Raw genomic sequence first — 18,456 nt, 5'->3', positions numbered from 1 at the left:
TGGGTCCTGGTGCTTTAAGACTTACTATAAATCTAACAACTTTATGTCTTTTATTTGGAAAGTGACTGGTTTATGAATAACCGCTACCATAATAATTTCCTGTATAATTAATATATACAAAATAGTCAATTCATTTACACACACGTGCATGTACCACCGAGGGATCAAACTCTGTCATCAGGCTTGGTAGCAGGTGTTTTTACCGATGAACCATCTCCCCCAGACCCAGAATAAACATTTGGCTCTTGACATGAATTTCTGAGGTCCAGGGGTGAAATATTTTTACTCTTAACAATTTGTTAATTTTTTACTCTTAACAATATGTGAAAACTCTAATCCCAATGTTGTGCTAAGATTTGGTTCTAAAATATGCCCCGAAATTCATATGTGGAAGGCCTGGTCCCCAGCTGAGAGTGCTACGGACAGATCATACATTGTGCATTGTCATCAGAGCTCAGTTCATTGATGACCTCCTAACAGCATCGTCTATTAGAAAAGAGGACCTTAGTGGAGTCAACGCCGGAGTGACTTTGAAGAGGGAAGAGCAATGCTTGTCCCCACACCTTTCTCCTGTCTCCTTTCGCTTCCCAGCTGCCATGAGGTGGCCATCTTAGTTCTGCCATCCCCTCCTCACCACGATGGTACCTTGGCACAGCCCCAGGTATGGGGTCAATTAGCCATGGACTGAAGTTTTGAGCCGCTATATGTCTTCCATTCTTTCTAGTTTGCTCGGGTACTTTGCCACAGCAAGAGGAGCCTAACATAGATGGTATTTGGAGATGGGGCTGTGGGGGGGGGGGATGACTGAGACAAGAAGAGGGGCCCTCATGGAGGAATTGGTGCTCTTCCAAGATACAGGGGACCTTCTTGCTTTCTCACAGGAAGAGGACCCTTATCGTGGCCCAACCATGTCTGCATCTGCGAGAGATGGGCTATTGTAAGCATTCTACCAGATTGATCACGTCCTCTGAGGCACAAATGTTGTTCAGACTGATGTTGTCCCGTTTGTCAAGTTTTGGATTTGTTGCCTGTGTTTTGGTGTCGGAAATATACTAAGGAAACAAATTATCTAAACTATTGGGATGTAGACGGCAAAGAAAAATAAAGACACAACAGCTTTGTCTTATGCTTCTCTACCGATACAGTTAAAATAATCATAATCACTCTGAGGCTAAATTCCAGGGAGTCGTAGGCCTGGACACAAATCACCATGGCTTTTCTTTGTCTTTATTATCATGCTGTTAAAATAATAGCATCTGAGGAATAAGACTATGAATGTTCAGAAGGCAGATAATAATAATGGTTCAGCTCACAATTTAATTTTTCTGTGTGGTTTTACTTTATTATGGTACAAAAAAAAAAAAATATAGTCCAAATAAACTGTATAAATTTACGGTACAAAAAAAATATAGTCAGTATAAATGGAGACATGGGACCTTTTCCAGGCTAGTAGTAATCCACAGTGCAATGCTCTCTAACAATGCTGAGCAGCAACAATGAGCCCCAGGCCGTCAGTCAACGCAACCACCAGGGTAAGCAGCCATTTCAGAGCTGTGGACAGTGTAGCAAAGCCAGGATGGTCTGCAAATCACATGGATTAAAGGCATTTCTGACTCACATTGTTTTCAACATAACAGTGCTCACCTGGATGCCACACCATTGTAAAACCAGAACCACCTACAAGAGCAGTTGCACAGATTTCACCCAAGATGCCTCCCAATTCTAACAGAACCACCGCGTTTCCAAGCGATCTTGGCTAACGCTCTTCTGCTACGTGAAGAGACTACAAACCCCGCGAGCTTAGTAACAGCATAATAATCATGTAGACCTATGCAGGGAAATGCTTCTTTTCCTAATAATTTGGGGTTGCAGGGAATGTGGGGATTTCTTCAAAGTTTAGCAAGTTCATTCTTCAAAGCTTGGTTTAGATATCACTATTTTGTTCAATGTCAGCCCCACTTTACCCTTGTCAGCCGGGTAACTTTCGCTAAGCATTGTAATTTCCCTCAATCCTATCTTCTTCTCCTGTAACATGAAGACTATGGTGCACACAATAAAAGATGGAGGGAATGAGAAGCAGGCAGTCTCTTCTCAGTCAGGGGGAAAGTGACCGAGATCACTGCGGCTGCACATTTCGCTCTGCACATCTCATGAGCTGTGTCTTAAATAGGTGTGTGTCGGAAGAAGGTCCTATAATGTCAATATGTGTGCTGTGAACATTAGCCAAAACTTTGGGATATCTGAAACACAGTTGTTCCAAAGCCTGCTTAATATTTCTTTTCTCTCTATCACCCCTTCCTTCCAAAACCAGTATCTCTTTTCTGAGCTCCAGATGGAGCTCCTGGGCCCACTCCTCAATGAGCATTTCCACACGTCTGACAACGCTACTGAGAGACCCACCATGGGCATCTTGTAGACAAAGGGTGGTGACATCACCATCCACCCTCTCCTGGCACAGGATATGGTATTTCTTCAGTGTAAGTTCATAAAACTTACACTTGTATTTCAGGTAACGGAAAACATCTGTGTCAAGCACAAGTGTCCTTTTGCTTGTGGTAGGCTCGGGTGCAGAGGCCCTGACGGTCACCGCAGAGTTCCTGCTTTTCTGCAGGAGTCTTCTAGGGCTCTGGCTCCTGCAGTTTCTCCTTTCACCAGCATAATTCCTGCCGTTTTCTAAAGGGGAAATGGCTTTTGATAGCAAAGCCTGCTTGAGTTCCATGAGATCCAGAAATGAACCTCGCACGGAGAGTTTCCCACTGGGTCCCAAGGCGCTGAAGCTTAAAGTTGGGATTTTCTTTTTCAGGTCCACGACTAGGCTTTCTAGTGCAGTCTGAGTCCGGAAAACAGACAGATCAAGAATAGCCGTCGCATAGTTGAAGACCTCAAATGAGAAAGAGAGAAGTGAAAACAGCCCTGCCTAGTGGAGCAAGCACCAGTGCACATTGCCTCCTGCCGCTCTTCGTTCTTCCCATCTGGGCAGCGCTTGCTCTAAGTGAGGCCTGGAGGGCCAAGCCTGGATTTCCCAGCTTCTTGCTTCAGGTCACCCCTTCAGACAGCCTGTGCTGTTTAGGTTGGATACACACCCCAGGAATGGAGTACAAAAGATATTTGGAGACAAAAATGCTGTTTTGAAACAAAGTGCTTTTCAGAATCCACCAATGTGCAAAAAGTCTTGGCACATGCTCCACGGACAAACACCATCCCCCCAGAATGGGGGCCTTCCCTACCTCTACCAGCTTAAATTTCAATAGATGGCTACCCCAGAAGCCTGGGTTCCCTGAAGAATATACGTGGAACCCAACGCTTTGGATTTTAATTTTTATTCTTACTCTCACCTTCCCTTCCCCTTCAAAATTCCTCTTTAATATCCACCCTCATTGTTCCCCAGGATAAAACCTTTAACCCTCCTATCAACCACGACAGCACAAAAGGTCACGGTCATTTTAAAGGTAGCATAGGACACACACACATTGAAATATAAAAACAACATTTCTAGAGGCTGCTTTTGCCTTTGAGGACTGAGAAGTTTTGACTTTCTTTCCTAAGAAGTCATGGGGCAATAGCACTTTGTTTTGTCCTTATATACAAAAGACTTCCCAAAAGAAATGTGGTCCAAGCCTCAAAACACACAGTAGGGCCCAGACTCACCTTTTCACTGAAGTGAGAGACTGTGAGCTGAGGCACTGAGGCTAGAGGACATTCCTTTTGTCTGATGACACTCTGAGCAACTATGGAAACATTAGCATCAAAAAGCATCAATAATTACCTGAATTTACAAAAATGGAGATGTTCAATTCTATTGTTTAGAAAGTAAGGGTTTTTGCTACATTTTTCCTCCTAAACCTGACATTCAAATAACCTTTCCTTTGTGCTTAACACACTAAATTTCACCATAAATGTCTTAATAGGATCCTAATCCTATTTCTAAGCACACAGAAGTACCCATTCTGGTCAGAGAAAGCGTACCTTCTCGAGATTCCACACTGCTAAAGTTTTCGTCCTAACTCACTGCTAATCCTCCATCTCCTGCCCTTCTCTCCACACTGCCAAACCCAGACCTCAGCCTTTCTGCTGACTATAACCACTGAGGCTGATCTCAACCTCTATCTCTATCTATCACTTCCAAACTTCCTCCTCTGCTTCATCGGCCTAACAGCTGTCACCTCAAGGTGATCTCCTGAAGAGACTGTCAACCATCTCCTGAGTACCTGCTCTGCCACAGCCTCGGCAACCCACAGATCCTATTCACACTGTGCCCTAGTTTCAGAACAGCAACTCCAATCCTCGGAGCTTTACTCAGAGACGCCCGGTGGCTCCCGCATCACAAGCCAGAACCCTCATCTGGACCACAGGCTGCTCGGCACACATGGGTCCCGCCTCCCACGCTACCCACACGCATCACTCTGCCCACACTCATTCCAGGCCTGCCTCCATGGCTCCCCTCCTATTGCTCCAAACACTCAGCAAGCTTCCCCTTCCCTCCTCAGGACACTCCCCACCCCAACCTAGCCACAGTTTTTCCCAGTCCTTCATTTATCCTAGAATGTTCTTCCCCTTTACCCACAGGAATCCCTCTCTGCTCCCTCCTCCTCCCTCCCCACCTCCTGCTTCATCCGGTCTCTGCTCACTTATTATGTAAACAGTATTTCAGATCTAAGAACATAGCTCGTTGGTATAGTAAATGTCCTACATGATGAAACGTTGGGTGTTCTCCTCAACATGCATAGTGGACATAAAACCTTAGATGTGATCCCAAACACACAGACCACACACACAACAGATGTGGTTGTGCAAGCTTGTAATCCCAACTGTCAGGGAACTGAAGCTGGAAGACCTCAGTTCGAGACCAGCCTGGGCACCTCTGGCAACATGATGAAATTCCATCTCATAAAGGAAATAAGAAAGGGGGCTGGAGAGATGGTGTGTCAGGAAAGAGCGCTTACTGCTCTTCTGGAGGACTTAAGTTTCATTCTCAGCACTTACACCCGGGGATCCACAATCTCCTGTGTGTAACTCCAGGAGATCCAGCTCCCTCTTCTGCCCTCCTCAAGCACCTTTACACACATGACATTCATACACACATACACACACACACACACACACACACACGCACCATAAAAGAAAAATTATTTTTTCAAATAAAATATTAAAAGAGCAAAAGAAACTTCCCTACCCAGTCTACCTAAAACAGCACCACCTATCAGTTTTATCTCTTTATTATTCTTTACACTTTTTCATAGCAGTTAGGTGTTAATGTACAAAATAAATGTAAGCATAAATATATAAATAAAGCCCAAACATACTCTACATCTGTTGGCCTAATAAAAGCCCTTCTCCGTTGATGAAAACAAAAGAGGCTGCCTATGCCATTCATGGTTGTGTTTTCCACACCTAGAGTAGTGTCTGGCAACCCTCAGCTATACCAACTTACACAGCCACTGTCAACCTCTTTAATGACATGAAGAGCCCTTGCTGCAATCCCGTACCGGAACAAGGCCACCGAGATGGAACGGCTTAGCTCTTGGAAACAGCCAAAGGTTACTGCAGGTCCAGCAGGTAGGACTTCTAGACCTTTCCTTCCCTCCAGACACGGCAAGGGCTTTCTTTATTCCTAACATACCTGCATGGAACTCACACCCCTGAGGGGGTGCCATGGAGAATGTTCTCTAGCAGTCTATTCCACTAGCGGCTAAGCCTAAAGCAGACTGTCCCTCCTCCACCATCTACAGCCATCTGTTTCAGGGGGAGGTGGAAGGCAGAATGGCTCAATCCTATTTGAGGTCCAGGCCACCTGTCCGCACATGTGCGCACGCACACACAAACACAAAATAAAAATAACAGAAATGAATTTTTTCAAATAGGATGTTTCAAAATAAAAAATACAGTAACAAAGCAGGTTCTTTATTATAATATCCACTTGACACTTTGAAGGGTGAGAAGCAGAGACTATAATTATATTGTTGTCGCCAACTGAAACTCCCCAAAGTACTTTTCTTATCTAAGAGATTATATATAATTTAAGTTTATTTTATACATGTTCTATATCCGTCTAGCAAGATATATATAATATATGCATATGCAGAATACTTTTTAAAGTTTTCAAAATTTCCCCATCACTCATACCTATCATTAGCTATTTTCACATATTTTCAAAGACTGGCCACCTTTCAGAATAATTTTTTTAATGCTACTTCAAATTTTGCCAATCCCATGAATCATTTTAACAATAAGAAATTTTAACTTCACCAAAAGCATTTCTAACATGATAAAATTTCTCTGATTAAGAAATACCTTTCTTTTCCTTGAATATGATATATGCGACTCCTTTGGATCTTGATGGATATATCACCTCTTCCACGTGTCCACTCTCATCCCGGAAGTAGCGCTTCACTAACTGGTCTTTTAAAAGACCGAGCGGAAGACCAGAGACCACTACTGTTCTCTCAGAAACCGTGGGGTCTTTGACCTTCAACGCTGACGCCTGCACAGAAACAGTTGGATGCTGTTTAACTATAAGTCTACTGAAAGGTGCCTTCACAGCAGTGAGAGACCATGCCTCGCTCCACCAGGGTGACCAGAGGGAGTATGTGTCCATCTACCCATACAGACCTTAGTCAAACGTCAGAGTCATGTGCACAATGATCCCTTTGTCTTTCCAAGAGGTAGACAGTATTAGTAAATATTCCATTTTAGGGAGGCCCAAAATAATGGAAAGTGTGTGTGTGAGAGAGAGAGAGAGAAAGAGAGAGAGAGAGACAGAGAAAGAAAGAAAGAAAAAGAAAGAAAGAAAGAAAGAAAGAAAGAAAGAAAGAAAGAGAAAAAGAAAAAGATTATGTTCGCTTTTTTTGATGGGGTCTTACTATGTAGTCTTAGCTGGTCTTGAGCTTGCTATTTAGACCTAGTTTACTTCAAACTCAGAAATCCTCCTGCCTCTGTCTTCCAAGTGCTAGGGTTAAAGATACGTGCAACTACACCCTGGGAGATGTAACTTTTTTTTTAACACTTAAAAAGTGACTATGGATATAGCTCAATGACAGAGTGGTTGAGTTACATGTGCAAAGAAATGCTTTAGCTCTTGGAAACATTTTGTAGTTATTTTATTAACCCACTTTGTAGCTATTTTAATAAACCCAGAAAGCCCTGGACTTTATTAAAGTCCTGGTTTTATTAAAATAGCTACAAAATGGCAAAGTATAAAAGAGGCTATATATTTTCTGGATTATAGAGTCTAAAGTATATAAGTCAATAAGAAAGGCATCCCTCTTGTCCCAGTCGAGGGGAAGTCTTGCAATCGTGTGCTGGCTGCACAGACTGCTCTCCACTTCCCGCCTGAGGGGACAGAGTCACAGAGAGGACATGTTTTTGCAGACGCTGCTGCCGTGTGGAGTACACAGCAGAAATCATTTCTTCTCTAACCCTCTTAAATCCGCTCCTACTAAACACCTTCATTTGTCTCCCACCCCGAGTTAGGAAAAGGAATCCATCAACCTCACCCAAGACACGTCGGATTAGTCCAAACTAACTGCAGTAAAGTTCAGACACAATCTATCTTAACTAGCAGAAGACAGTTAAGGACTACCGTCCTTAACTATGAGGGGACATCTCCTGAGCTGGACTGATGATTAGCAAATCACAGAGGCGCTTTAGGCTCTCTAAATGCAAGGACTGTATTTCACCAAAGATTCCTCTGAGGGAGGAGCCTATTTGCAGCCTCCCAGAAGAAGGGCAAATGTATACTTACTTACACACAGTACTCTGTTCAACCCAAAAGCCTTAAAAGTGAAAGTAAAAGAATACAATTAGTCCACTGGTGCAGAGGATTTCAACCAGCTTCAGGGAAACAGATAAACCAAAAAAGAAAAAAGAAAAAAAAGTGTGTGCAAGCATGAGACACAAGAAACAAACATAGAATAAGGAAAGAGGGGAGAAGGACAAAGGTGACATTGTGTATAGCAGACCCTCGGTGTGAAAGAGGAATCAACACAACAGGTCATGGGTGGTTACTGGTAAAACAACTGCTCCAGCTGGTTCCCCACACTGCCTACCGGAAACTTACATACACAAACAAGCTTGAGCACACAAGACCCATAGTGGCAGACACAGGTACAGAACCTCAGGGAAACACTGAGGACCATTTTCCTTAAGAAAAATGCCTAAAATAAGTCTCTAGAGACTCTAGTTAGCCTGCGCACACATAACCACTGCCCCCTCTTTTCTGGCATTTGGAGAGACCCCAGCCTAAAAATCATGAGCAAACTAAATCCTAAGTAAGAGGGGGAAAGGAAAAGAAATGTTGACCATCACTAGAAACATTTCCCTTTATGTGGAAAGGAAAAAGTACACATGACATGAGACCAAAATGGGAGAGGGGACAGTTTTAGCATACAATTAGAGCTTGCTGGCATGGGACTGACACCTGACAGCATGTGGGGCACTAGACGTGGCAAGCAGAAAGAAAACTGTTGCCTGGGAATTCCGTTCTCTCAAAGCATGGGCTGCAGGGGGCTCAGTGGTTAGGAGTACTGGCTTCACATCCACAGGACCTGGATTCAATTCCCAGGACCAACACAGTGGCTCACTACTGACTAGAACTCCAGTTCAAGGGGATGTGACACCCCCTTCTGGCCTTTGAGGACACCAGGCAAGCATATGGTATACATACATACATACACACACACAGGCAAAACACACACACATAAACTAAAATAAATTTGAAAAATAAAAATGTACTGTGCAGTTTTTCTGCCGTGAAGCTCCAGATGGACCTTACAACTAATACTGTGGGGAACATACTTCTGGTTCATGAGTAAGCAGGGAGACACGTAACTCATTCCAAAGGAGTTTGGTTTGCGTGAAAGAGAACTCTCTATTGCTCGGAAGGAAACAGAACACCTCATTTGAGAACACAGACCACCCACAATAAAATCCTAAAGCTATAGTAAATGCCATCTGGGATTAAGAAAGCGAGATTAATTCTGGCTAATGTCCAAAAGAGGCTCCAGGAATGAGAGGCCCTGGAGACTGAGGTAAAACTGGAATTGACAGGACAAACTAGCAAGTGAAAGAAGCTTTCAAGCTGGGCAGTGGTGGTGCACACCTTTAATCCCAGCGCTGGGAGGCAGAGGCAGGGGGATCTCGGTGAGTTTTAAGGTCTATAAAGCAAGTTCCAGGGGCTGGAGAGATGGCTCAGAGGTTAAGAGCACTGGCTGCTCTTCCGAAGGTCCTGAGTTCAATTCCCAGCATGTGGTTACAACTATCTATAATAAGGTTTGGTGCCCTCTTCTGGCATGCAGGTGTTACATGTAAGCAGAACACTGTACATAATAAATTAAAAAAAAAAAAAAAAAAAAAAAAAAGCAAGTTCCAGAACAGCCAGAGCTTCACAGAGGAAATCCTGTCTTGAAAAACCGAAAACCGAAACAAACAAAAAATGTTTTCAGCACACAAAGTGGAGGGAGGAGGGAAAGCACGGCTCATGTGGATAGAACACAAGACAAAGGGAGACCTCCAGAATTTAAAAGGAAAATCTTACTGGCTGTATGACTGGGAACACACTTTAATGAAAGTAAATATCCTAGACTGAAGTGTTCCTCAGCCCAGCGCCCAAACACTTAGTGTAATTTTCCCAAGATAATTCTCCCTTAAAAGGAGGGTGGAGGGGAGAGATCACAGGGACTTTTCAGATTCCCAGGGAAGGTGACTTTTTAAGTGTGGTACTGAGAAGAAATATTCCATTTGCTGTTTTAGTTTCTATCTGCTTTCTCAATCACCATTTTCATGGACTATACCTTGACTCTCACCAGGTAACAGACACACACACACACCATATAAAATCACACACACACACAACTCTCATCAGGTGAAACATACAGAAACTCACTAAAACACAGTAACAGTCATCTGGGCCTCTAGACAAAAACCCAGGGCCCTGAGCAGGGGACTGGCGCAGATCGCAGATCCACTGTCCTCTGCTCGTTCCCTTCTTTTCAGTTCCTTCCAGTAGTTCACTGTGGCCTCTATTTCTGGGTCACTGACCTCCCCCTCCTTCCTGGACCGCACAGTCCCGCCCTAACCACCTTCCCGACGAACCCCGGTGTCCCTTGCCTGCCTGGTCAGCAAGAGGTGCGAAAGGCGCCCGCGTCCCCACGCGCGGGAGCCAGGCCTGCCGCACCCGCGCCGGCCACCTCGGGGCGCGCGATCGCGCGGGACGCGTGCCCGGGGGGGGACCCTCGGCGCGCCTCCCTGCACCGCGACCCCGGGGAAAGCGACTTGCCATGGCGCGGAGGAGACGCTCGGGCCGCGCTAGGTCCTCCAGGCGGGTTCCGCTTTCGCTTTCCCGTTCCCGCCGCCCTGGCGACCGAGCGTGGAAGGGCGGCGCCCCGCTGGGTAGGGCTTCCCGCGCCTGTGCGGCTCGGCTCCCGCGCAGGGTGCCCCGCGGGAAGCTGGGCTTCTCCCGGAGAGCCTCTCGGTGCCCCCCTGCTCCGTGCACTCTGCGATCTCCCGCCCCGCCTTCCCGCCGGGGGCCACCGCAGAAGGCGCGAGCCTGCCCACCCAGCTCACCACCTGGCCCGGAGGCGATGGGCCTGAGCACCGAAAACCTAGCCCAGGCTACCGAGAGAAAGCAAAGAAATAGGAGGAAAGGCAAATGAGCGGCAGACCGTGAACACCTATGCAAAGAAACAGAAACTGAAATCGTGAGATGCCGGTTTTTAACCGGTTTGCCCAAATGAGGAGAGTGTAGGTGCCAACATTTGTAAGGACTTGGGCCTCTCTCAGAGACTCAGAACACAACCCCCCACAGTACGGCACCTGAGCGTGCCCTGTACTTGAAGCCAAGTCCCTCTGACCCCTTCCTGGGCTCTCCTCTCTCCTGCACCTTTGCTGTCCCTATCAGGCCAGTCATAGAAATCAGGATTCCTCTTCCCCGAAGTGGATCATGCAAAATTGACGCCTCTCGTCCCAAACAAGCCGAGAAACCCAGAATTGTCACTGCACTCCCCTCTCTGAGGGAAGAGCATTCCAGCTGGAAGGAATACTGCATAGAACAAAGAAGAATGCAGACAGACTGGGGTGGCTAATCTTGACGGTCAATTTTGATCCATCTGGAAATAGGACCCGCTGTTGGGGAACTACCTCTATACCGTAGGCCTTTTTTTTTTTTTTTTTTTTTTTTTTTTTTTTTTTTTTTTGAGCGAAGGTTTCTCTGTGTAGCCTTGGCTATCCTGGAACTCGCGCAGTAGACCAGGCGGGCCTTGAATTCACAGAGATCTGCCTGCCTCTGCTGGAATTAAAGGGGTACAATACCACTCTCAGGGCTGTGGCATTTTCTTGATTGCTAATTTATGCGGAAGAGCTGAGCCAACTGTGGGCGGTACCTTCTTTAGGCAGGTGGGCCTGGGCTGTATGAGAAAGGTCGCTGAAAGTGGGCCTGACAGGAAGTGGTCAGCAGCTAGGTTTATGCTTCAAGTTCCTGCGCTGGCTTCCAGCCACGCTGTGCTGTAAGCTGTAAACTACAATAGACGTTTTTCCTTCCCAGGTTGTTTCTGGTCATGACATTTATCCCAGCAGCAGAGAGCAAACCGGCACACAGGCCTTGCTGGGTACCTACCTCCACCAGTCTGTCGTCAGGAGAGCAGAACTTCCGTCCAGTCGCACTTGCCAAAGTTGTGCATTCTTTATCTAACCCGAGCATAAGAACTGTCTTCTTTGGGTGTTTCTTTCTGATGTCCTCTGTGACACATTCACTGCTGATAAAAAAAATTCGTTATGCTGTTCTGTTGCCTTTTTTTTTTTTTTTTTTTCAGTAGGTCTGGTAGCTGTGACCTTTACCATGGCTAAGGCAACGGTAACTCTTTCTCTCTCTAGCTTTAACAAAATGTAAAGTGCACAAGTATAAATGTGCGGTTATAGTTGGCCTTAGACTTAGGAGGACCGCTCTTGGAAGTTTACCTCCAATGCTAGTGCGTGAGTGGTCCTAAGAGGTCGTACAGAATTAGCATAAGCTGCTTGTAGTGAGGAGTCCGCTCAGCTTTGTTGGTAAACGGGCCTACTAAGTACTTGACGGTACTTCAAAGCTACGAAGACGTGAGGACAGAATGAGATAGATCTACCTGGAGCCATGCAGTTGCTGTATTTATAGTTTATTTCCAGATCTTTGGCCTCCAAAGTGCTGGGATCTCAAGCTTGATTCCTCCTCTCTTACACAATCCTTGCTCAGAGAATGGGACCGCCTGGGCTATTAGCACAGGGACCCACCCAGTCTCGACAGTCCTCGCTGAAACATCTTTTATAGGTGACTCTAGCTACGTATTGTCAAATTGATGGGGTCACCCCTGCTGGTCAGCAAAGAATGGCACTGGGAGACAAAGGCCTTGGGTTTTTAAAGGACAAGGCATGGGAATTTTTAGGGGTTGCAGTCTTGGCAATTAATGATTGGATGAGGAAGCTGTAAAGTAAGATAATTGGTTAGTCTTAGGTGCTCAAGCTTGGCCAGTCCTGCCAAGTGTGGACTCGGCTGCAATTAAAGGTGGGGGTAGGGTGATTAGCTCATCCTTGAAGATCGGGGCTGTGGGCTTTTGGCCGGAAGTCAGGGGCTTCTCAGAAGAAGGATTGAGGCCATCTGGGTTGGTTGCTAAGAAACGCTATCTTGCAGACAAAGGTCTGGTCATTCTTTTTGCTGAGTGAAGGTCGTTGCTTGCTCGATTTCTTATATCTGTCCTCACAGATGGCCAGGGTCACATTCCTCCATTCTCTTGAAAAGTACTTTAGCTTAACCTGGGCCTAAAACTCAAAAATATAGGTTGTAGAAGACATACAGGTTTCAAAGTTAGTCTGATCCTTTCAGGATCAGCCATTCAGAGCACTTAACAGAGGACCCTGGGTTCCATTCTTAGCATCCATATTGTGGCTCATAATCATCTACAACTCCAGTTCCAGGAATCTTATGCCCTCTTCTGGCTTCCTCAAGCACCAGGCACACACATAGTGTACATACACACACAGGCAAATTTTTATACACATTAAAGTAAAAATATGTAAGTTTATAATAGAATAAAATTAGATAAAGCATTTGAACATCCTTTCTGCAAAGAAGATATACGTGGTAGGTATATGTATATAGGTAGATGTATATGGTAGATAAATAGGTTCCTAAAGAAATGACATCATTTGACATTAGGAAAACACAAATCAAAATGACAATGAGGCAGTACACTATAACCTTTAGGACAGCAGCTATTTAAAAATGGAAAACAGTGGTAATGGTAAGGACGTGGAACACTTGAAACACTTGCTTATTGCTGGCAGGGATGTAAACAGTACACCTTCATGGTGTGGCCATATTCACAGTATTGGGATCAGAGGACCCAGCAATTCCAATTCTCCACATACGCCTAAAACTGAAGGCAGTGCCTTTATGTCCTATTTTTGCACCCACGTTTCATAACATTTTCATCACAGCCAAACGGTAGAAGCAGCTCAGATGTCTACCAACAGAGAAGTGGGCAAGCCAAATGAGGTGTGTGTGTGTGTGTGTGTGTGTGTGTGTGTGTGTGTGTGTGTATGTGTGTGTGTGTATGTGTGTGCTGCGTACAAGAACATCGGTGCTGACCGATAACCCTTTTTTTCCTTCATCAGACCCTTGGACAGATTCTTCTTCCTCTCTCACTGCCACTGGACACAGATGTGTAATTCATCTGACCAATGAAATTCTAGGGGAAATGATGTCTCGTATCTGGGTAGAACTGTTTAGTTGCCAGCTGGGGCCTTAAGAAGCACATCCTGCCGTGAGGCTGCTCACTACACTAACATGTGGAAGACAGCTGTACTAGAGTGCTGCCTGGACCTGTAGCAAAACTCTTGTGAATGAGAAAACAAACTTAGATGTTTAAAGCCATTTAAGGTTTTTTTGTTTTGTTTTGTTTTTTTTAACAGCTTCACCTACTTCATTTTATCCTATTATATTTCACTCTAATAAAAAAAAATTAACTTTCAAACATCTACAAATAATGTTTCCGGTTCCAAAAATAGAGGAAGCACTTGCCTTGTGCCAGTCTCTAGATTCAATCCCCAACACCACAGTAAATAAATAAATAAATAGCAAATTAACAGACTAAAGTGTTTTGCCTACTCACACTCTCAATTCAGACCACCTTACATTGGGCACTGAAATACGTGGAGCTTTTATTATACAGCAAAATGATTTTGCCACAATTCCTCAATGGACACTTGAGTGCCTTTTAAATTCATTTGAATTCTGATGCAGTGATGGTATCAGATGCCACAGGTCAAGGGCTCAGTTAGACTACCCTTGCTTCCAATGCCAAGGGCAAGTTCCAGGCTGAGGCCTTCACCTCTGACTGATGGGTTATAAAGATGGTTTCCATGACCCTATTGGTTCAATAGGTTTATTAATCAGCTATCTAAAAGGCTGCAGCTGTACAACCAAGTGGACATTCAGTCTGGAGAAGGATCACGGAGCTTCCATGGCCTCTGCAGACAAACTGCCCTCTCGAACCCAGCACAACATCTGGAAGCTCCCTGAACAGGATTCTGAAGACTTTCCAAGGAAGACTCATTACATAACAACAAATAACAAAATCACTCACCTCCCTTCCTTAGAGGCTGAGGGGAGAGGCTGAAGGCTGAAGGCTCCAATCTCAAATCATATTTGCATATCTCTGCTTCTTGAGACTCTGTGGGGACCCTGAGCTGACCACTCACCCCATTCCTACCTCGCCATCACATCACTCCATATTTTAAATGTCTGGGAAGCTGTACATCAGAAAACAGGTTAAAGGATAAACACAAACGAATCTTAGAATATCACATAATGAATGTTTTTTTTTTTTTTGGGGGGGGGCCTTGGGTTTTTTTGTTGTTGTTGTTGCTATTGGGTTTTGTTTTGTTTTTTTGTTTGTTTGTTTATTTTTGTTTTTCTCTGTGTAGCCCCGCTGTCCTGGGACTCAGTCTGTAGATCAGGCTGGCCTCCAACTTAGAGATCTGCCTCCCTCTGCCTCTTACATACTAAGTAAGATTAAAGTCATGTGCTAACACACCAAACTGATAAGTAGTTTGCAATAATTTAAACAACCAAAAAATAACGCAACCAAATGTAAAGCTGTATAAAAATATATATTTCACCAAAGATGCATAAAATGCATGTGAAATGTGCATTAATTTTACTACTTGTCTGCAGCCTACTCTCAGAAACAGAAATGTTTGCATCTTTCCATAACATCAGAATTTACTAAATAACAATAAATGCACGAGCTATGTCAATTCTCATGTAATCTGCCAAGGACATCTGAATTCACCTGACAGTGTGGTCATCGGCAATCAGAATCTTAAATTCCAATCTTGGGGGCTAACATTAACTCTTAGGCCCCAGTACACTTCACACAATGATATGTGGGTTGCAACATAGCAAGGAAAGGGTTAAAGGGGCTACAGACTTCACAGGAGCTGCACCTGAAGGCAGAGGGCAATGTCACCACAGGCAATTAGATGTCAATGATCTCAGTCACACAGGTGTTGGCGAGCAAAGAGCCTGTTCAAGGCAAGACAAGTCCAGGCACGACAGGACAGGCCAAGGCCTCTTGGATCCCAGAGCCACTAGGTCCAGAGAAACTGCAGTTCAGGTACACACACCAATGAGAGGGATCATATTGCACTAAAGCCCTGGGGATGGAACTGAGAGTCCCTCACCCATGATCCCACCCCCACACACTGGGTGCTCTGATGCCAGAGCCTGCTGTCATGAACAGCTGTGAGAGGGGCGTTTCCCAATATCGCCTAGGGGAGGAGGCAGCATGAGGTAGCAGTCTAACATGAGCTTATGAGCCTGCTTTTCTGACACGGCTTTGATATACTCATGTGTGCGTATTCTTGGTTTCCTTCAGAGAGCACACAGGTGACAGAATTTTATCTGTATGACTACGTTCAGTGGCGACTCTGTGCCGTGATTTGTGACTGACAGGTGGATACATGCATACATACATACATACATACATACATACATACATACACACACACAGTGTTAAAAATGTGAAGAAATGAGAACCTTCATACATTGCTAGATGGAAAATTTAAAGTGTTTCAGTAGCTTCCTAAAAGTTAAATATGAATTTACCACATGGCCAAGAAATTCTGCTCCTCAGTAGCCACCCAAAGGAAATGAAAATCGATCCAAAGAGACGTTAATATGGAAACATTTAACATAATCAACGCACACATCAGGATGTTTTAGAGAACTTCTAGCCTTTGACCTTCTGGCCCGAAAGAACCACCATGAAGTAAGGTCAGAGCTATGTCACCCCCTTATGGTAAACCTACTACCTCTGAGTTTCCACAACCCCCAGTCAGTTGCCAGGCAATGGCAAAGGCCTTACGGGGACAGAAATAGAGCACATGTAATATCAAAGAAGAAGGAGGAAGGCTGGGACAGGAGGGCATCTTAAGGGGATGCAGGCAGTGAGACAGACCCGAAGAGTGGGCAGAGGGGACAATACGGAAATGCTATAAAGACACCTGTTACTTTGTACACAGTGAGGGCCGGAGAAGCTTGCTGTTCTTGCAAAGAACCTGTGCCTCGGTTCCCAGCACCCACATCAGGTGGCTCACAGCTACCTGTAACTCCAGCTCCATGGGATCTGACTCCCTCTTCTGGACTACATGGGCATCCTCAGACATGTGGCACACCTGCACACACGCGCGTGCGCACACACACACACACACACACACACACACACACACACACAGTTTTTCAACTGAAGGAAATATAAAATCAGTTGATCTATTCACAGTCCTCTGTGGTCTAATCACCTCTCAAGAGCTCAGCCTGGGACTATGCCCTAACAGTGAGGTAGCCCTCAGGTGTGTCATGCTGTTCATGACACAGTTCTGGCTCGTGACCTTCCTCTTGAGTGCCAGTTTCAACAAGGCCTCTCTTCTGCTGGCATGGAACCCAGAAATACTGAGGCAGTACAGGATGCCATTAACCTGGTCCCTCTGGTTTTGCCAGGAGCCAAGCTCTTTCTGTTGACTCTCAGGGACACACAGCATGAGCAGGGAATACATCTTAAGTCACTTTAATTTTCTGAATATAGAGTATCTTGCCACATCTGTACCACATAGCTTATTCTGATTGGTACAATGAGAGGCTACACCTGTCAGGAAAAGAAATGACAGCCCACAGTTCACCCCGAAAACACACTGACAGCTTTGACTTAAGGCTGTCCTCACCGGTTTTCCCTCACTGTAATAAGTGAGGCTGGGCGCCTTGTGAAGAAAAGCATGACCCTTTCTCAGCTTGAGAATCTAACAAGTGTAATGCTGACATCTGCTTGGCTCTGAGGAAGGGCTCACGGCACCTGGAATCACAACAGTGGAGCATGGTGGGAGAGTGGTGAGCAATGCATGCACACAGGGATTCTGGGAACTTGTATCCCTTGTAACAATATAGTGTCTCTATCTCTGTCTCTGTCTCTGTCTCTCACCGTATGTGTGTGTGTGTGTGTGTGTGTGTGTGTGTGTGTGTGTGTGTGTGTTGCTAAGGACTGAATCCAGGAAGAGCCTGCTGTGTGCTGGACATGAGCTCTGACAGTGATTCAGCCGCGTGAGACATGCCCTAACCTGCCCATTAAAAGAGCAGCACTGCCTTACCCGAACCATCCTCCACTAGCCTGCCACGAGAGTCTCTAGCACCTCAACAAGGCTGTCCTGGAAATCAAGCTCCTGTCACAGGGGCACCTATACCAGTCCAGTAGCAGGTAGGAAATTCAGTTATCCGAAATTAGAAGGCTGGGGCCCATATTATGTAGTTGAAAAACAATTGGCCAGACTGTCACTTAGGACAGCTTGGAAGGCAGATATTGAACTTAATTGGTTTCTAGACTTAAAAATAGGGCTTGGAAAACAGAAAATCGGAATCATATGTCTGTTATTATTGAGCAGGCTTGATAAAGTATTATTTAAAAATTAGCATACCTTGAAAGCAGAAAAGAGAAAAATTATAGAAATATTAACTTCTGGCATTTCTTACATTTCTAAGTTGGAGGAAACCACATTTCTCATTCCAGTTTGAAAAAAAAAAAAAAAACCCAGAGGCCCTTTGAGCAACAAACACTGGACAGAACTTAGAACTGCGTTCGATGACAAGCTCGAGTAAGCAAAAGTACCAATGGCTAAGGAACTCACCTCCAACACAGGAGCAGTAGGGACTCGTCACAGCAAACCACAGCCCCGGGTTTCCCAATAGACAAAGGTCACATCCAGACCTCGAAACTTCCACATACTGCATAGAGCTTAGTCACGTTCAGTTTGGTGCCCTCACTGGGGGAAATTACCAAAACTGAAGACCCTCAAAGAGACAGAAGCCACTGTTTCGAGCCCTGTCCTAAATACCAGGGATAAAAAAAAAAAAAAAAAAAAAAAAAAAAAAAAAAAAAAAAAAAAAAA

General features: G+C 44.9%; 1 protein-coding gene and 1 pseudogene across 1 annotated transcript; both read right to left on the bottom strand.

Annotated features, from left to right (window-relative positions):
- Positions 1–1,085: 1,085 nt before the first annotated feature.
- Rbm43 (RNA binding motif protein 43) lies at positions 1,086–10,377 on the bottom strand. The gene is made up of 4 exons (XM_055600930.1): positions 10,274–10,377; positions 6,292–6,481; positions 3,649–3,728; positions 1,086–2,881 (listed from the first exon to the last, which is right to left on the bottom strand). The coding sequence occupies exons 1-4, from the start codon at positions 10,274–10,276 to the stop codon at positions 2,117–2,119; spliced, it is 1,038 nt and encodes a 345-aa protein (XP_055456905.1). The 5' UTR covers positions 10,277–10,377; the 3' UTR covers positions 1,086–2,116.
- LOC129671092 (uncharacterized) lies at positions 10,278–18,298 on the bottom strand (annotated as a pseudogene).
- Between the last annotated feature and the right edge of the window lie 158 nt (positions 18,299–18,456).

Source organism: Psammomys obesus, unplaced genomic scaffold (genome assembly GCF_907164565.1).
Source record: "Psammomys obesus unplaced genomic scaffold, mPsaObe1.curated_primary_1811, whole genome shotgun sequence".
NCBI classification, from domain to species: Eukaryota; Metazoa; Chordata; class Mammalia; order Rodentia; family Muridae; genus Psammomys; species Psammomys obesus.
Note: the sequence above shows the minus strand (reverse complement) of the source record. Positions and strands in the feature narration are given on the sequence as shown.